The sequence below is a fragment of the Pangasianodon hypophthalmus genome, chromosome 26 (genome assembly GCF_027358585.1).
Source record: "Pangasianodon hypophthalmus isolate fPanHyp1 chromosome 26, fPanHyp1.pri, whole genome shotgun sequence".
Classification (NCBI taxonomy): domain Eukaryota; kingdom Metazoa; phylum Chordata; class Actinopteri; order Siluriformes; family Pangasiidae; genus Pangasianodon; species Pangasianodon hypophthalmus.
The window spans coordinates 15818948-15845907 of record NC_069735.1 but is presented as its reverse complement, the minus strand read 5'-3'; the positions used below and the strand labels follow the sequence as shown (position 1 = coordinate 15845907).

Below are 26960 nucleotides of genomic sequence, written 5' to 3'. Positions count from 1 at the left end.
AATGTATCATTCCTGAATAGATAAAAAAAATTGTAATCATTGGCAAATTGCTGTGGTAAAAGGAATAAAACACGTCAGGAAGTGTTGTTAAGGGAAAATATTCAGCTTTAGGGTGGTAACAGTAACGCCGTCGTTGATTATTTTCCTATAACTGCACTACACAGAGTGTTTTATTCCTTATTTAGTCTTGACTCAAAATTAAATGACATGGCAGAAGGCAGAAATATTGTTAACACACGTTCCCTATTGTGTGTGTGTGTGTGTGTGTGTGTGTGTGTTTGTGCGTCGGCCTCGAAAACAACAGTGTCTAAACGATTTGGTTTTGGCGCAGCGCACCGGAGACCAGATGGCCTTAATTCAGAGGATGAAACAGAAGCAATAGGCATTTCACTTGTGTGTGTGTGTGTGTGTGTGTGTGATTCTGATTTATGACTTACTCATATTTGTGCAATGATAAAACATTTGTACAACAGCTGATAGGAGAACAAATGGGGCTTTGAGTGCTGTGGATAAACTTAAGCCATATAGAAACCATGTCCACTGTCGCCTCTGTGTGTAGATGTCAGTGTGTGTTAAAGCGAGAACACACCTTTATACTTCCACCTCTGTTAATTTATCGTTTAAAAAATTGTTATGTAGTGTCTTTTATATTGTTAAATAAGGTGAGATTGACAGTGAGCCGGATCATGCGGGTAATATCTGTATTAGAAACTTTTGTTGTATTTTGATATTATTTCATCAGTTTATTTCTTCATCTGCTGATGGAGCAACAACACGCCAGTGGATGGCAGACGCCTCAGTGAGCTGATTAGCACAGTCATCTCCATCTCAGGATGAGTGCTGGACTCACTGGAGGGAAAAACCCTGCATTCTGCCTCTCTCCATTAACCACAATAAACCCACACTTTCTCCAAATTGTGTACACACTCTATGGTGGTGTCACAGACGTATGTGGTTCTTGAAGCACACACTTGTATAGAATGTCTTCGTATGCTGTAGCATTACAATTTCCCTTCACTGGAACTAAGAGACCCAATCGTGTTCCAGTTTTGCTCTTGCAGTCAAAAATCAGGCATAATAAAAGAATTCTTTGGTTTTGAGTTGAGATCACGTAACGTGTCATGTTTATTGGCAGTCGGTTTAGTGGCATTGCGACCAAAGATAGCTGACAACAAGGTTCTGGCAGTGTCAGAAATGTTTAATTAAAATCTCAGAGTGTGAGAGTTTTGCTACGACACTCGTCTAAAATCCACCAATAGGACGGCGGCAAAGTGTGAGGTGAAACTCATGGGACAGCTACATATATGGTAAAGTGGTGATGGCAAAACATAAACATTAAACATAAAACATAAACGAAAGCGGACTGTTGAATTTTGGAAAGGTAAGAATGCTGTTTTGACGTCTAATCAGAGTTCTGTCATGACATCATCACAGTGATTGATGACGTAAGCAGAACGAACTAATTTCCTTTAATTCAAGGTCTATCATTAAAAGAGCTTCATCTTATAATCTGCCACGGAGAGCACTATCGCATTATCACACGGTCTGGCATAGAATTCAAATTCAAAAGATTTTATTCTGACCTTTTCTGCACTTTTCTGGCCACGAGCTTCAGAATCTTGAAGTTTGCAATCAACACTTCTGTGTACACAATGATTGATTTGAAAAACCTCCCAAGCTTTAAATTTTTTTTTTACAACCTCCTCCTGTGAAAGTAGGCAGTTCCAGTCCATGTTTATTGATGAAAAGCCCCAGACGCTCAAGAAAAAAGCCAGAGGTCTAGTTAGCAAGACTAGATCGGGTCAAAGAAAGAGAGAAAGTGCTCAGGTTTAAAATAGCAAGTATGATTTATGCTCTAACAGGGACTCTATTTCAGAAGGCTGGATGGATGGATGGATGGATGGATGGCAAGACAGAGAAAAACTTTCACACACAGGGAAACATTGGACCAAGGGTCGGGGAAATGGATGGACAGACAGAAATACAGGGAGTCAGGAAAAGAACAGTGAACAAACATACAGAGAAAAGGGTAGAAAGGGGTCAGTAGTAGATGAACTGGACTCAAAATGGATGAACAGACAGAAAGGCAGGCAGGTGTAGCTGGTAATAATTGATTGGGTGACTAACGTTCATTTTTCTCTCTAAGACGATAACCATCCATGATATATATTTTTTTGCCAGTTTTGCCCATCGGCTGTATCGCTGCTGTAGTTTTGGCACCAGATGCAGTGTGTTCAGCAAACAAGATCTGACATTTTAGTACAATATCAGTGTCTTAACTTGCGTGTTAGCAGAACAGAACGGTCATGTTAGCTAGCTAGCAAGTAGTGTCACCTTAACGGCTAAGCTTCCTATGATCATGATGAAGTGAAAATGACTACAGGAATATATCACTTAATTACAATCAATATTAAAGGATGAAACTGAAGCTTATGCATGATTCAAGATTCATGTCTCAGTATGACGCGGTAAAAGAGATGCAGCACATTTCTTTAAAGGTCGCTGTTGTAAAATAGCAGTCCCACAATGTGGCTTTGCTGCGACCCACCAGGGAACCAATTACAGAATGAATTTAAATCCCCACCACGTTCAATCAATAAACTTAATGACGTCCTTGAGAAAGGAGGCTTAATTCCAAAACAGTATAACTATATAAAGACTAACACGGGTTCCCTATTTGTATTCTCTGATGGGTTCTCTCCCTATTTCGTTGTTAGCACAGTATGCAGATCGGGATTAATCGCTCTACTGAAGGTTATCTCCCAATTTACATTCAGACGAGCTCGATGTTCTGGGCATGCCTGCTCGTTATGCAACCTGTTCCCTACTCTACACCGGCCAAGTGAATCACAGAGTCTATAAAGCAAGCTTTGCAGTTCATTGGGTCATACATGGAAGACACAATGATGGTCATGTGCCTGTGCAGTGACCATGCAAGACAACTGTTTATATTAGATAAGGTATTAAAGGAGTTCTGGTAGGTGAATCAGAGGCAGTTTGTTGATTGCTGATAAAAAGCAGACTTTGTGAAATAGAGATCAGACAAATGAAGCCCTCACACACTTCTTACAGAACCAGCAGTCGCACAATCTTCAATGAAGGAACATAGGAACGTAGATGTTAGGCAAAGTTTTGGGCGTGTCATTGATGATCTGGGTTTAAATGCATGCTGCCTCTGAGCCCCTGTTTTTCCAGCCAAAACCACTTGAACACACCGTAATCACCATCTCCAAACTGGTATGCATGAACTTCAGAGGAGGACTTGAAGGCAACAAGAAACGAGCTCTCTGAGAAAGTGTGTGTTGATGTGTATGAGAGACAGGAAGCAGGATAGATGTGCTATTAAAAGGCTTATTAAATAAAGCCTGTCTTTGACCTTTCAGTAATCACGAATGCACGGTGTGCGTGTGTGTGTGTTGGTGTGTTTCTTGTCAGTAGGATGTGTAGGATGTTTCGTAATGGACACATTATGATGGGATGAAATGGAGTTTCCTCTCATCACGCGTGCGTGTGTGTGTGTGTGTGTGTGTGTGTGTGGATGGGTGTGGGTGTGTAGGAAAAACCGATGGCTACCTGGGGTGCGGGAAAGGACACACACTCAGGGGTCCTGGAGTATGACTGTCCTGAACATCTCACCTCACAGAGAGAGACAGAGAGAGGCAAACATACTCACACAGACACATGTACACAAAAATGGCCAAAAAAACCTCCACTATACAACCCCTGGCAAAAATTATGGAATCATCAACAAAAAAACCCACAATTAATACTTTGTTGCTCCTCCTCTGGCTTTTATTCTTTGAGGCATAGACCTCACTAATGAAAAACAATATTCCCCATCAATCTGGTTCCAACTTTCTCGAATAGCAGTGGACAGATCAGCTTTGCAGGGTGGAGCCTTTACATGGACCAGTTTTTTTACTTTCCACCATAAATTTTCAATTGGATTGAGATCCGGACTGTTTGCTGGCCATGTCATTGAGTTGATATGCCTTTCCTGAAAAAGGCTTTAAAACTGTTTGCTCTGTGGCAAGATGCATTGTCATCCTGAAAAATTACTTCATCATCACCAAACCTATTTTCTACACATGGAATGAGAAAATGTCCAAAATGTCACTGTACAACTGTGCATTGACTGCTGAGGTAATGACTGCCATCTCCCCTGGTCCTTTACCTGCCATGCAACCCAATATCAGAAATGAGTTGGGAAATTTGATTGTTTTCTTCAGGCAGTCATCTTTATATGTTTCGTTAGAACGGCACCAGACAAAAGTTCCAGCATCATCTCCTTGGCCAATGCAGATTCATGATTCATCACTGAATTTCACTTTCATCCAATCATCCACACTCCATGATTGCTTCTCCTTAGCCCACTGTAACCTTGTTTTCTTCTGTTTTGGTGTTAGTGCTGGTTTTCTTTTGGCTTTTCTATATGTAAATCTCATTTCATTCAGCCGGTTTCTTACAGTTCTGTCACAAACATTGACTCCTGTTTCCGCCCATTTGTTTTTCATTTGTTTTGTTGTGCATTTTCTATTTTCAAGGCATAGTGCTTTGAGTTTTCTATCCTGATGCTTTGACATCTTCCTTAGTCTGCCTGTATATCTACCTTTCATAACCTTCCCATTAAGTTTATACTTGCAACAAATTTTAGACACAGCTGACTGGGAGCAACCAACCTCTTTGGCCACACTCCATGTTGAAATTCCTTGTTGAAGGAGTTTTATAATCCTTTCCATTGTTTCAACTGACAACTCTCTCATTGGAGCCATGTTTCCTTTCAATTAGCCAAGTCCAACAGCCCATTAAAGTGTGTAAGCACTCCCTTTTAACTGCTGACTTATTAGCATTTTTAGACTTGTCCCAGTATTTGTTTTAGAAATGGAAATTAAAAATTGATTCCATAATTTTTTCCTCAACATTGAGTGATTTCATCATTTTTTCCTCTACTTGATTTGGAAAAAGACATGCCATTAATAAAAAAAAATGTCCTTGAATTTTTTTTATGTATATTTCACAAACCAGAATGTTAAGTTATTGAACAAAACCTTTTTTGTGTCATATCTGTGATTTGTTTGTTTGCTATAAAGTAAAAAAGCTGGGTGAACATCCTCTAAGTGTGGTGATTCCATAATTGTTGCCAGGGGTTGTAGAAGTTTTCTGAAATATAAATAATGACCTAAGATTTCTCTCAGGCTAGGGCACATAAGCCAGTTGGCTGGATTTGGTGCTGAAGATTATTAAAATTTATTAAATAAGACTTAAAAACCATGTCAGAAATACTGTCTGCTTAGCATGTATTAGTTAGCTAGCTAACGTTGGCAGTGCAGATTATGAACATTCATTAAATATGACCTAAAACTCCTGGCAGAGATTAACATTTATACTGATATTAAATCAAAATTCTGTCAGAAATCCTGTGAGATTAGCATATGTTAGCCAGTTGACTAGCTGATGATGATTGTGAACATTTGTTTAATATGACTTTAAAATCCTGTCAGAAATCCTGTCTATTCAGTGTATATTAGTTAGCTAGCTAGCTTTGGTGAGGAACGTTATGAAAACGTATCAAGTACAGCCTAAAAATCAGGTCATGTTATCAACATGCTATCCTATCAGCATGTTAGCCAGTTTGCTAGCTGGTGATGAATAATCATCAGCTTTGCTAGCTTAGATTATGAAAAGTTATTAAAATTGTATTTATTATGTTAATATTACTACAAAATCCTGTTGGAAATCCTGTCAGGTTAGCGCCTATTAGCCTGTTTGCTAGTTTTGCTGGTGAATTTTACGAACATTTATTAAATATGACTTAAAAAGTCCTGCCTGCTTACTGTATATTAGTTTGCTAGCTAGCGTTATAAGGAAATGAAGATTATAACAAGTAATAAAATATGACCTAAAATTTCTGTCAGAAGTTCTGTCACGTTAGCGCATGTTAGCCAGTTGACTAGCTTTAGTGATGAAGATTATTAATATTTATGAAACATAACCTACATCTTTCTGTCAGAAATACTGTTTGCCTAGCATATATTAGTTTGCTAGCTAGCGATGGCAGTGCAGATTAGTAACATGCTTAAGGAATTTTGGTTTGCCAGCTAGCATTAGCAGTGAAGATTATGAACATTTATGAATATGAATGAATGTGCAGCTTGTGTGTCAAATTACTTCAATATAAATTCCTACCTTCGTTCTTTTTTTTTTGTACAAATATTCTGTCATACCAGGATGGAATCCTCTCCAAAAAACTTATTCAACTTTAGCAAATTAACTCTAATTACTACCCAAAGCTGATTATTTTCCTAGAGCAGCATGTCCCAAGGTGTTTTATTCCTCTTATACCACAGACATTTGCCAACGATTACAATTTTTCTGTTTATTAATGAATGAAGTCATTTGTTTATCCATTTATTGTTACATTTAATGTTGTGGAACATCTGAGAAACAAGTTAGTTCCTGTTCTCGCTTATGCTATAGCAGCTATAAACAGTTGTTTCCTCACCATGCCCTTTTCTCTCTCTTGTAGTTAATAAGACAAAAACGCAGCTTGTCACGTTACCGAGAAACCACAAAGAAACGTAACCTCCTCTGTCCTGAAGATGTCGAAAAGCTTTACTGACTTTTACAAAGCACTGATACTGCAGACTCCTTACACGATGATTATACGTTTTGATTTTATTAAATTATAAGATTATGTGGAGCATCTGCCGTACAAGTCCCTGTGAATGAGTCGTCACTATAGAAACGATAGCGTATTAGAATGAGAGCGTTAATATAAATCTTCGCTACTGTCAGAGCTGCTGTTATAGAAAACTAATCAACAACTGCTGACCAATCAGAATCCGGAATTCAACAGCACTCTGCTATAAATAGACATAAATAATCTAGCCACATTGTGAAACATTTATTGGCTGCAATTTCTATTTAATTTTAGAAGACGTCATGTTTGTACTTCCTCTCAAGTCTCACACAAGAGGAAGTGATTTATTGGAACAGAACGAACCCTAACCTTAACAGTAACCCACACACACGCACACACGCACAAACACACCAATAAGAACTACTTTTTATGACATGGTGTAATAGGAGACTGGATGTCTCTGGTCAAACAGCGTTCACTGGGCAACCGCTAGATTTTACTGGATTGAAAAGGAAATCAAACCACAATGTCTTCTGAGTAAAGTCTGCTCTCAGTCACACAATGCTGTTACCTCAATCCCACAGACTTTCCATGGTTCATCTATTAAACACTAAATAAAGCTAAACAACTCAAAATAGAGCTAAATAAAATGTTAGGAAGGTCCTTAATAAAGAAACAGAGACTGAACCAAGGGAAATGGAGACAGGAAGTTGGTGAAGACCTGAGTGTGAGAAACACTGGTTTGTGGTATTTACATCCTGACAAAACATTATACAGTGAATTAGACAAGCTCCCTGAGAAAGTTTGTGTGTGTGTGTGTGTTTGTGTGTGTGTGTGTGTGTGGGTCGCAGTGTGACCTCCATTTCCTATAGTTATATCACTCTAAACTTCTCAGACAAGCTAACAAATTATAGTCTGCATTTATCTGTCCTTCTCACTTTCTGTAGTGTGTGTGTGTGTGTGTGTGTGTGTGTGTGGGAATATGGGTTTGTTTGTTTGTATGCATCTGTGTGCAAGACAGGAAGTGGAAGATTGTTTTTTTCCTATTAAGAGGCCTATTAACTAACTGGTGTCTTTGACCTTTAAGTAACCACATAAACAAGGTACGTGTGTGTGTGTGTGTGTGTGTGTGTGTGTGTGTGTGCGTGTATACTGATGGTTACCCAGGGCACGGGAATGGCCACACGCTCAGGGGTCCTGGAGTACGGCCAACCTGAGCATCTCACCTGTTTCAGGGTCACAAAGAGAGAGAGAGAGAGAGAGAGAGAGAGAGAGAGCAAGAGAGAGAGAGAGAGAGAGAGAGACAGACAGACAGACAGACAGACTGCACACACTGCTGATCTCATCTATGATATTTATGTCTGCGTTGTGTGTGTTTGAACGATGTTGGCGGAGGAGACAGAGAATGAAATAAGTCACAGTTGAGAGAACGGAAGATCGTTTGGAAAAATAAAGAGGAAATAAGGAGGACAGAGCGAGAGTGAATTACAGATCCGGAAACAGGACAGAGATACACAGCGAGTCCAAAACACATTTGAAAATTGGCATGAGCACCATGCAGAAAGAATGTCAAGGATTTTAGTATATTCTGCATGAAGGATCCTCTACAAACCTCTCCCACCTTGTTAGATATTATAGGAAGAGACTCGGTGCTATTTTCTTCAGTGAAGGCGACACAAAATATTAATTGGAGGTGTGCTGATATACTTTGAAAAGCAGAAAGAGTGCAATACACAAGCAAACCTTTATTCTTTGAAAAAAAAATAACTCCAAAACTATTGGAACATGTGACTGACAGGTGTTTTTGTTGCCCAGGTGTGTCCTGTTAGATTGATTGTTTAAACAATGAATTTCTGCTCTTGGTTTGAACGCTGGCTTTCGCCGGGGCATTTGTTGTTAAAAAGAATAAAGCATATACCTTTATCCTGGACTTGTCTTCATCGCTCCTTGGTCTTCACGATGCTGTGTGTTTAGGAGGTATGTTCTCTAATAAAACTCAGGGTTCTTCTATTGAGGTCATGTGACACTTTAATTACACACTTTATTACAACCATGTAACTTCAAATGGCGACCGGATAGAATACCGTTTCACAGCAACGAGGGGGTGAATACTTATGCAAGCACAACTTTTACATTTTTTGTTTATAAATACTTTTGCAAACTATTGATTTTGCCTTCACTTTTTTTTTTTTTTTAAATTTTTGTGTAGATTCATGACGTATAATCCCAATGAAGTCCATTTCAGTTCCAGGCTGCAACACTACAAAATGTATAAAAGTTCAGGGGGGTGAATACTAATGCATTATATATATATATATATTTATATTATATAAATATTAAAACATTTACAGAATACAATAATACTATAACATTTTTTAAATTTAATATGAGAATCCCAAATCCATAAGAAATGTAGAGATCTGACAAAACCATGTGATGCACCATTTTATTTAGACAAAAAAATGTACGTATATATTCTGCATATCTACAAAGCAAATATGTTCAGTCACGAGAAGTCCATGTTTGCAGATGTACAGTGTATAATGCAGGCACATAGCGAGCAGATATAAAACCTTTTCTCAGTCCAGCTGTGATTAAGAGACCAAAGTTCTTTATCTACAGCACCACAACAGCAACATCTGCAGAATAAAATCCAGAGTATCACACAGTCTACTGCGCACGATTCCTAACAGCTGAGAAATGGCAAGAAAATTATGGAAACTTTTCTAAAAAGTAACAATAAACAGGAAATGTTAACAGAACGGGTGGTTCGGGATAATATTTAAAGGCACGGCTTTGTTTTTTTAGAAAGCATCAGTGGTTTCTAGTGGTTCCTAATGGGTTATAATTGGAGTTTAATGGATTGTGTTGTTCCTAATGGTTCCTGATGGTTTATTTTGAAAGAGATGAAAGGGCCCTATTATGTTTAATTCATCCCTGATGGAAACCATTAAGGTTCCTGTAATGGAAACTCCTCCAGATTTTTTGTAACGGATTGTACTTTCTTTTCAGCAGGAAGACTAGCTAAGTTAACTAACTGCTAACTGCTATTCTGTAGACGTGAGCTAGTGTCGCTCTGATCGATCATGTAGAAAGACAAGTCATTTTGCCGTATCGTTCGATCACATGATCTCTTCAGGCCATCAACACTACGCTCTGTGAAGACGACTGTTGCTAGAACAAGGTCTTTGTGTTGCAACGTCTGGGTCTTCGTTAATGAAAGCGCTTCATGTTCTTGAGAAGAGAACTAACTAGACATGATTTGGGGCGTTTGGGACGGAGCCAAAATCAGCAAACGGTGCAGGACTCCGGCTTTTACAAGAGCACAGCTGGAATCCTGTATGTTATATTATTCCACTCTACAGACATGATAACTGATTACGCTTTTATCACAGTGTTCCATGTCATCATGATATAGTATCACAGAGACAATTTTCTGGAACTTTCATCAATTATGATGAATTATGGGATTTGTGCAATTGTGCTTTTAAATTTGGCACAAAAAAAAAACAATGTGAGACAAAATGCTAAAGAAAACTTCGTCCTGAATGAACAACAGGGAGAGTGACGACAATACTGCCATGTTACTGTTTCCACCACAGCGCTGCTGAATTCTGATTGGTCAGATGGTGTTGATTTATTTTCTCTAACTCGATCTAATATGTTATTGTTTCTACAGTAACAGTTATTTCACAGGGACTTGTATCGCAGATACTCCACATAAGCTGATTCTAAAAACGTGTAACTGTTCATGTAACATTTATGGAAGGAGTCTCCAGTGTCAGCACTCTGTAACAGTCAGAGGTGAAGCTGTAACTTTTTTCTGACACTCTTCAGGACAGAGGAGGTTATGCGTTCCAGTATTTTTGGTAACATAACATTTTTTTGGTAATATAAACGACTGTTTATAGCTGCTAAAACGTACGTCAGAACAGGAACTAACTTGTTTTGTGGATGTTCTGCAAAATTAAAGCTAACTATAAATGGATAAAAAGTGCATGTCGTTTTTCCAAATGCGCTAAATAATCACAGCCCACGCATCTTAGATCAGCGTTTCATATCTGCATTTGTTCGCAATAGCGTGATAAAGAATCTAGCTGTTCTTCATTCTTTGTCCTTGTGACACATCGCAATCCATCAAAAATGAGTTTGCTTGAAAATATGCATGTTTAGAGATCAACCATGTGATACACAATCTTTATAGAATATACAGCAACGAAACCTAACACACACACACACACACACACACACACATTAATCAAGCACTTTGGCAGCAAAAAAGTCTTTTACAGAAGATTCTGGCGAAGCAATCCCTTTATGTTCAGTCTGTTAAATGTGTGTGTGTGTGTGTGTGTGTGGGTGTGTGTGATGTTTCAACATCATTGCAGACTTGAAGTCTATATACACAGATTTATACACTGATATAAATTGTTACATAATGAAATAAAGCTCAGAGGAAAAACGTCAATCAGGTCAATGTTTGCTTACAAACCCAAATTGATATTTGGAAACATTTTTTATACAGAGTAATTAAAAAAAACAAACAGAGACACAGTGATTAAAAAAAAAAAAAAAAGCCGCACACATAAACAACAGATTAAGACCAACGAGCCACCAGAGACGAGCAGTCATGTGTCTGTACATCAAGTGCTGTGAATCCACACTTCCCTTTAACACGGGAAAGGCACTTCATTACATTTAAACTATGTTACACTGGATCCTTCCAGGAATCACTCTTTCTCTTCTCTCTTAAAAAAACTGCTTTCAATGTAAAAATCACTTTAAATGAGGATGTAAAAGATTCACAGATTCACTCATATTTACAATATGTATATAATAGTGGCCTCTAAGTGTCGTTCTCAGTGAAGGAGGTGTGGCCTCTAAGTGTCGTTCTCAGTGAAGGAGGTGTGGCCTCTAAGTGTCGTTCTCAGTGAAGGAGGTGTGGCCTCTAAGTGTCGTTCTCAGTGAAGGAGGTGTGGCCTCTAAGTGTCGTTCTCAGTGAAGGAGGTGTGGCTTCTAAGCGTCGTTCCCAGTGAAGGAGGTGTGGCCTCTAACTGTCATTCTCAGTGAAGGAGGTGTGGTCTCTAAGTGTCGTTCTCAGAGAAGGAGGTGTGGCCTCTAAGTGTCGTTCTCAGTGAAGGAGGTGTGGCTTCTAAGCGTCGTTCTCAGTGAAGGAGGTGTGGCTTCTATGTGTCGTTCTCAGTGAAGGAGGTGTGGCTTCTAAGCGTTGTTCTCAGTGAAGGAGGTGTGGCTTCTAAGCGTTGTTCTCAGTGAAGGAGGTGTGGCCTCTAAGCGTCGTTCTCAGAGAAGGAGGTGTGGCCTCTAAGCGTCGTTCCCAGTGAAGGAGGTGTGGCCTCTAAGGGTCAGTCCCAGTGAAGTAGGCGTGGCCTCAATGCTAACACTTTTTTCAATTAAAATCTAACAGTTGTATTACATCACATTACATCACTGGCTGTTTAAATATATCTCACAGTAATTCAACGTCCCTAAATTCACAGATCTGTAAAATAATAGTCACAGCTTCCAACTTCAAACTACATGCTCAAAAAATACACATAGTCAAAAAATCCCCCCCAAAAAAAACAAAACTTGTGTGTCCTTCACAAAAAAAGCAACAGCGCAGGTGAAAGAGGTGTGTGATATTCAGATGGGGTGAGTCTTTTTTTTTTTCAGAAGAAGTTTAAAGCATACAGAGTTGGTTGCGTATTCCAGGAACACATCATCAGTGATTGGGCATGTCCAGATCGAGCTCTGTGCTGAAATTCATGTGAAAAAATATGTGTTGGAACATTTCCAATATGTCCGAGCGTCCTGCGGGGGGAAGCGGCGTGCGAGATGCGGAGCAACAGTCAGCAGCAGTGGAAGGGTTTGGGATTTGGAGCCTAGACATAACATGACGAATTGAAAGAAAGTTTGTGGTTTCTTGTTTCAGTGATGTAGCTGCAGACACTGTGTGTGTGTGTGTGTGTGTGTGTGTGTGTGTGAGAGAGAGAGATAAGCTATGGGTTTGTCAGAAATTGGAATCTCTGTTCAATCGGGAGCAGCAGCCTACATTTCAGCCCGGCACGCCGCTGACTCACGCTGAGGAGTGATTGACTTCCTCGATGAACGTCGGAGAGGTCTGTAAAGCTCGCAGTGTGCATGTCTCGCTCATGTCTCACTCTCGCCTCCTACAGCGCATAAAGACAGCACAGCCTCTCCACCTTCCTCCATCCTGCTGTGTGCTCCAGTCACGACCACGTACCCAGAATCCTCTCCTCGTCAGGTCACAGCCACAGTCACGGACGCGGATGGGCAAAGGCTGAGCTGTTCTGTAGGAGAGGGTGGAGTCTCAGTGGGTGGAGTCAGGGTCTGAGGCCACACCTTCATCAGGAAGTGACAACAAACAGACATATGGGTGGATGGAGAGAGAGAGAGAGAGAGAGAGAGAGAGGGAAGGATGGTGATGGCTTTGAGACAGAGACAGAGAGAGAGAGGGGGCGGGGTTTAAAGCGAGGACTGGCCAATCACTTTAGATTTCACCGGTTCCAGTTTGGACGTTTGACCCGGGCGTGGCTCCAACTGCATGTCCTGCAGAGACACAGAGAACACACTCAGAGAAGAAGTGTATGATAAACACACTCTCACTGAACATTTTACAGCTTTACCTACCTGCAGATGTACAATTATCTGTTTTGCACAAAGTATTGGCCCCCTCCCCCTCCCCATTAGCATGATCAACAGTTCGACCTTTCTTAATTCAGCAAAGTTTCTCATTTTTAAAACAAGCCCACTGCTTAACATTTATAAATCCTAATCCTAAATCCAAATTCTGGATTCTGATTGGCCAGAAGGTGTTAATTAATTTTCTAAAACAGCAGCTCTGATAGTCATGCACCTGCAAATCACACCAATATTAATGCACTGCTTTTAATACACACCTACCAGACCTGCAGCAGTGTAGCATGGCAAGAATAACTCCATTAATGATAATGGAAACAGCTTGGCCTTGTTACTACTGTAAATCCAATCACACACACACACACACACACACACACACAGACTATGAAAAGTGGAAACCAATCTTTTCACCTATGATATTGTGACACAGTGAGTAGCCGTTTCACACATCAGCAATAAAATCCAGAATAATTTGTTATAATAGAGACAGAAATTGGACCATGTTGCAGTGCAATGATCTAAACCTCAATAAGGATTCTGGGAAACTCAGCCAAAATGACTTTATATGGGTTTTAGGAACAGGCTAATGATCTTTAAACTACTTGGTTCATCAGCAATTTTACCTCTATGATTACTGACATCACACAAAATACCAGAAAATACCAAATATACCAACAAATATCACAAAAGCCCAGCACTTAGAGTCCTTCTTATATGTAAGCTATGCGAGTTCACGAGTTGCGCAACGTCTCTTCACTGCTCCGAGCTTCCTCATGCTGACAACGACATCATGGATTACGCTGATTTATTACTCAGCTAAGCTTCTTGTTACACTGCTCCTGAGCCTGACAGACCTGTCTTCCGTGTGCTTTAACAGATTTAGGCACGATATAAAGAATCTTATACTTTATCGACACCACAAAGGGATGCGGATTTACTGAAGGAGTTTGAGTTGCAGAGTTAAACCATGCAGCAGGGGTTTTCACCTGGCAGACTCAGTGAAGTCTTTCAGCAACGGGGATATGGAAAAAAAAAATACTATAAAAGAGCTCGTAAAAAAAAAAAACTGTCCTTAGTTCAACAACTCTAGTTTCCTAAACATGAACCGGCGCAGCTTCTGTAGCAGATCCTCTGTTTCAGTTTATCCAATCACAGGCTTTTATGTGACTTATTTAGCTCAAGGCAGCTCATCGGACCAGAAACTAGCTACGGGGCTGGAGACGTTCGCGTACGCATATTGTCATGGATTGTTTAAAGAAAAGTTGACGACAAATAAAATAAGTTTATTCTTCCTGAACAATTTCAAATCGGACGTCTCATCTTTACAAAATGTCCACTATGAAACAAAACAAAACCTTATTTATCAGCATAAACTAATCATTAAAGCTTAATTATTACCCGTTGTGACTATTCAGTAACGTTACTTGCTTATTATTTGCGAACCTTCACAAATCTGACCTACAGACTGACTTCTGCTAAAGTTACTATATTGAAATTTAATATTTAATATTTAGTCGTGAAATAAAACGCAGCGTAACGCAGTGTCTTTGTGATTATTAGTATAGTACTATAGGGTTGGGGTTGAGGAAGAAGCACATATTGTCCTGTTATTGAGATTCCTAGATGGTGTAGGTCCTATTTTTCTTCCTTTGAGCACTAACATGTCTAATGTAGTTTTAGAAGTATTCAGGATGCATGTGATTGCTACTGAACGAGCAAACTGTTCTGAGTTTTCTTGAAAGATTTTGCTAGGATTTCCATTTAAATGAGCACTTTAATAACTCATTATTTGTAGTAATTGCTATTTTAGTGCATGCGCGCAGGCCTAGACGGCCACTGAATAATCATTTATCCATCCCATTCATCCAGTTTCCAGATGGCCGTCTTTGTGTTTATCTTGTGGCTCGTGAGAGAGTGCTGAGACTGTCGCTATGCTATAGATCGAGGAAACCTGGGACTGAAGCAGCATGGGGCTGGAGCACAGGGCTCTGCAGACATATGCTTATATCTGTAAAACGTCATACAGCATAGTCCTGCGAATACAGTTATTTTTCCTGTCTTACTTTCTCACACTCTCAGACTATTAACGTGTTTTATTAGACCTGTTGTGAAGACTTCAGGAGGTTTCCTGGCTGCTTGGTTAGTGATACATTTACTTCAGACCCCCTTTTTTTTAATTTTAACCTTTTTGAAGGTTTTTGATCCTAATCCCCTCAATTACAGCATGAGATCTGCAATTTAAAGGCCAGTGCTGCTGTTTTGATCTTGTAAATCTAATAATAAGCAGCTAAGATGTGCTCTGCATCTGATGGAGTCTTTGCATGCAACCTTGAGGGCATCACAGGGACGAAATGAGGTCTTGTATCACCCTGTGATGTCTGCTTTTAGTAAAAACATGATGGTAAAATTAATTTAGGAAAAGTCAAGGACCAGAAAAAAAAGTCCTCGGAAACCATTGTTTCATGTTACCGTGGTAATAAGACATTCATTCTTCAATAATTTATTCTCATTCTTTATTCTTATATCTTGAATCTGGACAACTGTATCTAATATTTCTTATTATGTGATTATTATAAATCAATTATAAGATTATTGAACCTGTTTTAGACGCTTTGCCAGATAACTGGCAGGTAATTGCTTCTTTCTAGAAAGAAAGGCTTAAAATTAGAAAAATGATCTGCCATAGAATAAGACTTTTTCAAGTTTTTTTTTTCAAGAAATTAGTAAAGAGCGACTAGAAATAGGTTAAATAATCATATATTTGATTTATTGTAATATTATCACAGGAAATATCAGATCAATTCTATATTCTATATATTTTCAAAACTATATTCAAAATATTTCCACTTTTTTTTTTTTTTTGCAGTGATCAGACACCACAGTTCTGCTTTAAGCTCTTCTGATCTTCTGTACAACAACAACAACCACAAAAAAAAAAACCCTGCAATGAAACACCACCTCTGCTGGAATGAGAATCTGCGAGACAATTTATCCAAACTCATCCAGCATTCGAGATGAGCCTCCTTTGTACCACAGGCTGATTTGGAACGCTAGTTTATAATGAAGTGTTCCTCGGAGCTGAGGATTATAAATTGACTCCGGCTCTAAAGGTGTTTGATCTGTAATGCAGAGATGCTCGACTTTGTTGATTCCCCACTGAACCCACTGCGGAAGAGTTCGACGGAGATGGAGAAAATCACTGCGCAGAAAATATACTCATCAAATAATACGTACGTTAATGGAATACATGAATGATATCGTCTAGCAAAAAAGTGCACCTGAAGCCTGGACCTGTTTGACGTAAAGCTCTGAGAGTCATCAGGTGCTCTGGGAGTTCAATTAAATTCCACAAACACATGCGACAGCTGCTTCAACAGGATAAACATGGAGCTGGAATTAAGCATAGGCAGGAAACATGACAGGAAAAAGAATTCATGCTTCAAATTGCAGGGCAAAATGAGCACATCTGTATCATCGTGCCCCAGACAGGACAACAACATTCACTGATCAAATGCACTGAAGATACTACGCATTCATGGATCTAGATTTTATCAAGACTGAATCGTTTTAGCCTCAGGTACCTCAGGTTTGAACCCAGCCATAGCACGCACAGAGATACTTATATACAAGTCAAATAACATGCTTTCTTCGTTTGTTTAATCATATTTTATTGGCAACCAGCTGCTATGGTGAGAAACAGAATTAACCAATCAGAATCATGCATTTTTCCGGCATCTGTCTGACAGTTCAGGGATATCAAGCTGACACCTGATCGAAGTGTAGGAGGAGCAAAAGAAGAGTAGATCTGGTTTAACAAGGTAAGATGCAGTTTTCCAGCATTAGTTTTTTTTAAATCATTTTCAGCAGAACTGACTTAAAGGTGTTTTATGGCAATGTTATTAAAATGCCAAGACTGAATGATGGAAATCATGCCTTAAAGGATTATATTAAAAAATTTGTGCCATCAAACTTGGAAGGACATTTTGATCCAGCAGGATCGACGTATGCTAGCAATCAGACAACATTTTAGCAGCTTTTTCGGCTACGAATTCACCCTACTATTAAGAGAAGTGCTATCCTTTCCTCTGGCTGCCATCAACCATCACAATGCCTCCTCCCAGCATGCACTTTTAGAAAAATAAAATTTCCATCTAGCACCGTTAAATTGTTCTACAGTTTGTTCCCAGGGTGGAACCCATAAAGGTGCCATGTAGAACACTACAACAAATGTTTCACTTTTAGAAAAAAGTTCAGTGTCAGCTCCAAAACAATAACCCATATCCCACATATCATCCATCCATCCATGCATCCATCCATACTTCCATCCATCCATCCATAAAAGTTTCTTTGCTTGTCCCACTGGTGGAACGCTATGACAACCCTACCACAGAGGGCTTCCATCTCCATCCATCTAAACAACCATCCCTTAATCCATCCATCAGTAATAATAATAATAATAATAATAATAATAATCTTTATTTATTATTTACAAAACAACATGCTGTGTGTGTGTATATGCATGGGAGTCTGTCAGTTAAGCAGTTAATGATAATAGTGTCAGTTAATAATAATAATAATAATAATAATAATAATATTAATAAAATAACATTAATAATGAAATTATATAAAACAGTAAAAGAATAAATGGCAAAGGAAAGAGCATTTAATACAAGAAAAGCTTAGATAGAACATCAGACCATTAAAATATAGTGTATACTGATTAATACATGATTCAAAACTAAATTATAGCTATTAAATGTGAAAATATTTATAGTTTCTCTATAGGCTGGAATTCAAAAACGAAACATGCATTCATCCAAACTTTCACCCATCCAACCATCTGTCTAAACATCCATCCATCCATCCATCCAAACATCCATCCATCCATCCAAACATCCATCCATCCAAACATCTATCCAAACATCCATCCATCCATCCAATCATCCATCCAAACATCCATCCATCCATCCATCCAAACATCCATCCATCCAATCATCCATCCAAACATCCATCCATCCATCCATCCATCCATCCAAACATCCATCCATCCATCCATCCAATCAACCATCTATCCATCCAATCATCCATCCAAACATCCATCCAATCATCCATCCATCCATCCATCCATCCATACAAACATCCATACAAACATCCATCCATCCATCCATTCAAACATCCATCCATCCATCCATCCAAACATCCATCCATCCAGCCATCCATCCATCCAGACATCCAAGCATCCATCCATCCATCCAAACATCCATCCATCCAGCCATCCATCCATCCAGACATCCAAGCATCCATCCATCCATACAAACATCCATCCATCCATCCATCCGTCCAAGCATCCATCCATCCATCCATCCAAGCATCCATCCAATCAACCATCCATTCAATCATCCATCCATCCAAGCATCCATCTATCTATCAATCCATCCAATGCTAAAGGTTACTTCATTTTGTTCCACAGCACTTTCTTTTTGGCTAAAAACCATCCAACAGATGGTCTCCCATTTAGAACAGGTTCTGAGTAGAACCCCTTTAGAAAACCCTTTAGAAAAGTTATTGATCTAAACAGCCTTTCATGAATGCTTTTTCTAAGAGTGTGTTTATTTTTGCAGACCTGGCTGAGCCGAGGATGTCTCTGGTCTGTCGGTACACACTGGCACGCGAGATAATAAAACAGCAGGATCTGAAGTTCACCGTGGATCATGCATGATGGACGACCCATCCTGCATTCACTGAACGGCAAGATGTTTCTTCTAGATTCTCCTAGATAAGTTATGTTCAGTTGATGTACGGTTGGCTGGGCTGTATAGACAGATTTCTAAAAATGCTAAATCTTGAAGGAAGCTGTGTAGGTCTCATTTTATTTTATTTTTTCCCCTCTTGACCTTTACTTTGCACTCATTTTTTCCTGTAAAGAACTTACAGACATAATTTATGCTTAACTGGGGATACTGGGATTACTGTGATGTGGAATTACTGTGTTTATACACTACTCTGAGATGAATTTGTATCAAACAGACATTATTCTATAAGTATTGACTGGTCGACGTTAGAGTTAGCATCTGAGAGCCATGCCATTTATTTACTTTAAATTAAAAATTACTTTCAAATTTCAGTGGCATAAAAATAATTTATTTCCTTCAGACCCAAGGCAGAACCACTGCATAATTTGGTTAGACCACTCCTAGGCTATACTGAATGATTCTGAGTTTTTTACGTCTCCTGAACTTCAATGGCTGCATTTAGACTTTGTTACTTGCTGAAATTGGGTTTAATATTAATATAGGGAAGTGTAAATCCATACCAATCCACCATCTAGTATAATAGTAACCATGCTAGAATATTAGCATGATAGTAACCAGGCTTAAACATGACTTAGCACTAACCAAGTTAATCTGTGGACTAGCATTTTTAAGAAAAATTCATAGCTCTAGCTCAAAATGCCTTGTTGCTTTTACATTTAATTAACTGGCAAGGCTAGACGTAAGATCAGCTAATTTATCAATGCATGCAATGTGTGTGTGTGTGTGTGTGTGTGTGTGTGCTTGAAATTCACTTTACTTTCTTCAAAAACTAATAAAGAAGCAAGAAAATAAATTTACTCGAAACCCCAGATGGCTTTCAAACTAAACAAACTATTGCATTTTATTGGATAAAAGGTGTTCATTCAGAAATTATGCAGAAATTATTTCCAGATATCTAGTGGAAATCGGTTCTGACAATATTTTTGGTTTTAATTCCGGTTAATAAACCTTGTGTCACTTTCTACTCTACTCTTAGAATGAATAAACCATCCACTTTAACCTTTTGCCTTTGAATAATCTGTTAAAAAGTTACTCAGGTTTGTGTGTGGGTAAGTGCTTGGCCCCCGTGGTCATGTATTTATGTCATTATAGGGACTGAATGTTCTCATAATGACAGGAATGTGCGACGGTTGTGACCTTGCAGCGACATTTCAGAATTTCCGTCCCAGTCAGCAAAATGTGTTTCGGTGTAGATGTACGTCACGAAAGCAGCTGTTATCTGGCAGACATATGGGAATGAATACCAGCTCCAATCCGGTGTATATCCGGGGTACAACTACAACGTCATAACACGGGCACACCTCTACCAGAAGTTAGCCAGCTAGCTGCCATATGTGGCCCACATCTTTCTGTTCTTATCTGGGCCATGTACCTCAGTGCTATAAAAAGAAATTCCCACCAAGTTTGATAGGTTTTGGCAAAACACGTATGGTCCAGATTTATCTCGGGTCTAACACCCATATGTGGCCAGCGTATTTCTGGGGAGAATCTGGACCTCACGAACCCCAAAGCCTAGAATTATAAGACACCAAAACAACCTGCTGAGCCACTGTGCCACCTGCTAATACACACGTCAATGGAAAACAACAAAAAGAATAAACTTCAAGGTGTGTGTGTGTGTGTGTGTGTGTGTGTGTATGTATGGAAGTGGGTCAGTAAAGCAGCTATGGAGCTTGTTCTCACAGTTCTGATCCCTTGAACATTTATGCAGATTTGGCAGACTCAAGCTGAAAAGACTCTGGATCTGTCTACTCTGCTTCAGAAGCTCAGGCCTTGTGAAAATGGATTTTGTCTAAAGCTGGAGTTACACTCCATGACTTTCACCCTGACTTTAAACAGTTGCTGGCTTTCTTCTGCAGATTTCTGTGTCAGCTGGAGTTGGTAGCTGGCGAAGGGGCCAAAACTATCAATTTCTCAACTGCAAATCGATGCTCCCAGATTCAGGCCAGCGAGAGCGACCTGGAGTGGCTCCAGGGCTGGATTTGAAGGGGGATGTCAACCCTTTAGTTTAAAGAAAAAGGGACAAAAAAAACACCCCCTTTTCCCTCACATTATGTGGTGTAGTTATTATAAATATTTTAATTCCATATTTGAGATTATATTTGAGATTTCCATGGATGCATTGAAATTTATTCACCTTAATCCAGCAAGCTGCATGTAGAATCTCAGTCGAGTTGTAAATCAGTACGATAACCAGTGTTAACCTGTAAAAGAGGTCCGGATTTAGATTGTTGTTATAATCTTTGTGGAATATTGCATTATATTATGCTGTATAATAAGGTGTAAAGCAATGACACTATCTGTATCTGTGCTCCAAATATCCATATCTGTATCAAGATTTAAATCCGAAGTAGGCGTGGCCTAAGCTGGAAAGCGTGTTTTTTTTTAAAAGAGAGATATATGGCGAATTGCCAATTGTGTAAACTACGGTGAATTTGAAAGTACATAAACAAATGTTTAGATCACAAGTAAGAGGGAAAAAAATGCTTAATTCGCTTAATTCGGAAAAAAATAAGACACAGGAGGTTCGTAAGAGCATTAGATAAATCGAGGGTTGAGGATGGTGAGTCGAGCATTCTAGCGAAAGCTATGCTTCGAAAGAATTATTTGTAACGTCCAATCACAGGCTTGGTTCACACACACATGAACACACACACATGCTGGCGCACATACATGTAGAATCCAGATGTGCGGACACCCCTGGACAGATACAGAACATATGTGCCTAGTCTCTGAGGAGGTTAGTAAATTACAATTATTACTGCTCATAAAATGTGTGGAACAACAAGTATTGACAAATACCACATGTGCTCACACACACACACACACACACACACATTCCTCCACAGAACCAGTGTGAGTGTTGACTATGGTGCTGGAGCAGCGTGTAAAATCAGAATCAGCCTGATGAAATCCCGATGTGCCGCGTAACCCTCCACATTCCACAGGGAGATCCACTGGGAATGCTCTCACTCTTTCACACACACACACACACACACACACAGACACAGGCATGCTAAAGACAAAAACAACCCCCCAAAAAAACAAATCGCCTTCTTCCTTTGGCAGGGTCCCACAGCTGTCTAGTGCCTATGAGACTGAGACTGTTTCTCTTCCAGCATCATAAAAGCGAGCTGGAGAGGAGAGGAAAAGACATGAGAGAAGAGAAATAAGACGTGAGAGGAGAGGAAAAGACGTGAGAGGAGAGGAAAAGACGTGAGAGCAGAGAAGTAGACATGAGAGGAATGAAAAAGTGTGAGAAAAGAGGAAAACACGTGAAAGGGGAGAAATAAACGTGAGCCAAGTGGAAAAAACATAAGAGGAGAGAAACAGACGCGAGAGGAGAGGAATAGACGTGAGAGGAGAAGGAAAGATATAAGAGGAGAGAAATACATGTGAGAGGAGAGAAACAGATGTGAGAGGAGAGAAATAAGACGTGAGAGGAGAGGAAAAGACGTGAGAGGAGAGGAAAAGACATGAGAGGAGAGGAAAAGACGTGAGAGGAGAGAAATAAGACGTGAGAGGAGAGGAATAAGATGGGAGAGGAGAGAAATAGATGTGAGAGGAGAGGAAAAGACGTGAGAGGAGAGGAATAAGAAGTGAGAGGAGGGGAATAGACGTGAGAAGAGAGGAAAAGACGTGAGGGGAGAGGAAAAGACGTGAGGGGAGAGGAATAAGACGTGAGAGGAGAGGAATAAGACGTGAGAGGAGAGGAATAAGACGTGAGAGGAGGGGAATAGACGTGAGAAGAGAGGAAAAGATGTGAGGGGAGAGGAATAAGACGTGAGAGGAGAGGAATAAGACGTGAGAGGAGAGAAACAGATGTGAGAGGAGAGGAAAAGATGTGAGCGAAGAGGAAAACACGTGAGAGGGGAGAAATAAACGTGAGACAAGTGGAAAAAACATAAGAGGAGAGAAACAGACATGAGAGGAGAGGAAAAGACGTGAGGGGAGAGAAACAGACGTGAGAGGAGAGGAAAAGACGTGAGGGGAGAGAAAAAGATGTGAGGGGAGAGGTAGAGTGAATTTGGCCTATGCTGCGACTCAGCTGATGAATGTGTTTTTGAGGAGAGATGTGCTGAACGATTGGGATTTGTTTTTTGTTTTTTTCAGATACAGAGTTCTGGCACGCAGGCTGAGATTTTTATTTTCCCCATTTCGCAGCTCACTCCTAGATTTTCTCGACATGGCTGGTTTTTGGTTTCATGTTCAAAGTTTGCATTTTTGCATCTTTTTCGCATCGAGGGACACTTTTTAACTTTTTAGCCCCAAAGAGACACGCACATTTAACACTGATGTATCGCCCTTCAAGTCTTTCACATACAGGGGGCCCTCAGTGGTGTTGTCAAGGGGAGAGAGGAGGGGGCCTCATAAAGGGCCCCTGAGGACGTTAGAGAAAAGAAATATGTCAAGGGGCCCGGTTAATGCACCACCACCCCTGCCCCTGCCCCTGCCTCTCCAGAAGAAGTGTTGTATCCATGAAAATCCAGTTAGTTCAGGAAAATGTTTGTGTTGTTTGTATCCTACATTCGCTCCTGAGTTTGTGTAAATTGTGTAACTCACATAATTGGTGATGAGTTACTGCAATTTTATATACAGATTACGCTGTCGAATTTATTTATAATTACGCACTAATTTAATGAACATATTGTGAAAATTGTCTTTGTGTACTAATGACTTCAAAGCCGTAATTTAAAACAAATAAGACTAGACATTGAATGAGGGCAAAAGTAATGGCGCACTGTAAAAGGAGTGAGAGTTAGTGCGGGTCTGTGGCAGGTGAACACTGCGGTGGCTGAGCTGCATTACTGGAAGATTTAACACACGTCCCACTTTCACTTTTTAGTCACCATTTCGTCATTTTCAGCTCTTTTATGGAGTTTTGTGGGTGCCACTCATTGTAAAGCTGCTGTGCCGTGACTGCGCTTGCTAATTTACAGCTAATTATCAACATACGCACACAAGCACAAAGATAATCAGCGAAATGTTTGTACATCTGGCAGGAATTATTTATTATTGATTGCTACATGAGTCCAATTAGCATTATTAATTGTACTGTTATTTACTATTTAGCGAGCTTTTACAGTACATTTGCAGCATGCCTGACACACACCGAAAGGTCACACTGTTGCGCAGTATTCCCACTCTTTTTAGGAAATCAGTTTCTAGGTCATTTCTCATGAAATATGAACATGACAGCTGTTGTTCATGGACCGTTTCACATCTGCCTACATCATTAGTATTAAAGTCAACAAGACAACCCTGACAACCCTGCTCTACCTCATCAAAACACACACTCTCACACAGATCAGTTCTGAAACGATTTTCTTTCAACTAGCCTTCATTCATTTATTCACGGTTAGAGACTGGTTTGAAGTGACGGCTACATTTAAATGACATCAAACCCCACCAAGGGACAATGTAGCATATGACCAAGGTTTAGGTTTCAATTAAAAAAAACAATTTGACTCTTAAACCCATAAAAAAAAAATCATAAATCCCATTCCAACTATGCTAGCACTTTGGCTACGTAGCTTTTGCTAAATAGATTTGATCTCAGTGGGATTCTCCTGACGAAATAAAGTTAAACAAAGTACATTTAAATAGCCTTGGTTCTCTAGACAGTGACACTCACTACCCCCGATCTTCTCATTCTTACCCTTATTATAGATAGAGCATATGTGAGAAAAGAGAGTCTACTTCGTATACATGTCTGTTACCATGGTAGCAGATGAACAGATGTATACGATAGAGGTAGGCAGGGGTAAAGAAGAGCAAATGAGGTGAACTGTATGACAGACATTGACTAGAATATAAAGCATAGAAAAACAGTGAAATAATATATTATTTATTTAGTAACCATGACGATTTCAGTCTAATTTAGGACAGTGGTGATTACAAAAGAAAAAAAGTGTTTTAATTTTTATTTCTGCCTTTTTTTGTTCTGTTAAAGATAGATTTTTATCGTTGCTTGATAAGTTACTCTGGCAGATAGCATAACATTAGCTAGCTTACTAGCTTCACAGCATAAAGCTGGACTGAAACGTACAGGAGGCGCAGCGCAAAACGCAATTTAACATTCAGTTTACTAACACTGTAGCTCTTTACACACACTGCACCTGGGACACGCCCACTACACACCTCACCCCAAGCAACATTCATGGTACTAATTTATGGGAAATCACACACTCCCAAAATTTAGTATGTTGCAAAGGATATTTAATCGGCTGCACTTTCCCCACCCTACTTGGCACTGGCTTCACAATCCTCCTTCAAAAGGCATATTCATGAGGAGAAGCCCAATTATTTTGGGTATTTAGGCAAAGGTGCCAGTTTTGTACATAATGTGCAAGGTTTCTTGAGGTTTTTTGGCGAAAAACTTTCGCAGAAACAGCTTAGATCTTGAAAACAAAATTCTTATTGGCAAATACGGGGCCATGATGCTGCAGCTGGCTAGCGATAAGCTTCTTCACGGATTTTAAATTTGTTTTTAGACCGCTAAAGTGAGGTGTTCAGTGGGGTCCCTAGAGGATTAGTGGTTAGGCCACGGTGCTCTCACAGCCGTGGCCTGGGTTTGATTCCCGGCCAGGGATCCGGCGTAAAACCTGTGCCAAATCAGAAATACGTGGACCAATGATCAGCTGTGGCGACCGCTAACAGGAGCAACTGAAAGACGAACAACAACAACAACAAAGTGAGGTGTTTAGTTTACACGTGCTGTAACAGACATGCCAAATGATATTCAGTTTAAAATGAGTAGTTTAGAATTTCCTAGCGTGAGGTAAGATGTTGTAAGATACTCTGTAATTTGTGAAAAATCCTTTCTTGAACTTGTCAGCTATCGTAACCTAAGATTATTAAGAAATTGATTTAACGCAGCACTGGAAAAGTTCAGGAAACCCAACACCAACCCTCCTCTTATTCTCCCATCGTGCTGAGTTCAGTGCAACCTAAAACTCTGAAACACACAAAAACCCTCATCCAACAGGTGTAAAGTATCATCTGAAAAAAAGCACTCGCTTGTTGAAGCAGGTGAGGCTGAATAAGATTGGAATTAAACTTTCAACCCCACAGAATTGACAATTGTGAGCCAAATATGGCTGGGTTAATCACATAAGCGTCGGCCATATTTGGCCTGAATAGTCGGATCTCTGGGACTCGACTTTCGCAGAAAGAACAGTGTAGACGAAATGATTCCTGAGGTGATTTTCAAGGTCAGTTTCCTTTGTACAGTGTCAGACTGACATGCTAAATAGCTAAATAGCTAAATAGTGATGTTACATCAACTGTTGTTTCAATGGTGTAGTTGGCTACATAAAAAAATACATTAGATATTTTTAAAAAAATCATTCTCGAGTTGTTATCCTCCATGTTTTTGCACTGCTTTGAAAAGTTAATTGTAAATCGTAATGCCTTCTGGGTAGGTTACGTTTCTCAGACCTACAGTGAAAAATAAACTTGTTTGAACTAATAAAGTATTAGGACACTCAAGGACAGACAAAGACACATGGACAAGGGTATGTTAAAAACAGGATTGGAATGCAGATTTTATAGAGCGGTATATCTCCAGGCGAGTTGGTGAGCGCTCATCTATAACATGCAAGTGCTTCATAGCACAAAATCAAAGGAGCGCCAGGATCAAAGGAGGCTTGGAAAACAAGTTTGTTGTTGATGTGTACAAAAATTAAATTACATTTTATTGTACAGAACTTTTAACAACATACATGACAGAACTCCGGATGTAGATTTAGATCACTAAAGAACGGTCCGGTGGGGAGGAAAAGCTCCCTGAGAAGACATGAGGAAGAAACCAGACAGGTGACAGACAGAGTGGCAGGGTGTTAGAG

The 26960-nt window shown here is 39.6% G+C and overlaps 1 protein-coding gene across 4 annotated transcripts in view; it reads right to left on the bottom strand.

Annotated features, from left to right (window-relative positions):
• Window positions 1-9072: 9072 nt before the first annotated feature.
• LOC113537529 (somatostatin receptor type 5) overlaps window positions 9073-26960 on the bottom strand; it is a 42428-nt gene continuing 24540 nt past the window's right edge. For 3 of the 4 annotated variants that reach the window (XM_053229947.1, XM_026932047.3, XM_026932046.3), the window contains exon 3: window positions 9073-13210. In XM_053229947.1, coding sequence (XP_053085922.1) covers window positions 13127-13210 — 84 coding nt within the window. In that variant the 3' untranslated portion in view covers window positions 9073-13126. Of the gene's footprint in view, window positions 13211-21250; window positions 21318-26960 lie in introns of all 4 variants that reach the window. The other variant, XM_026932048.3, reaches the window with a different exon arrangement.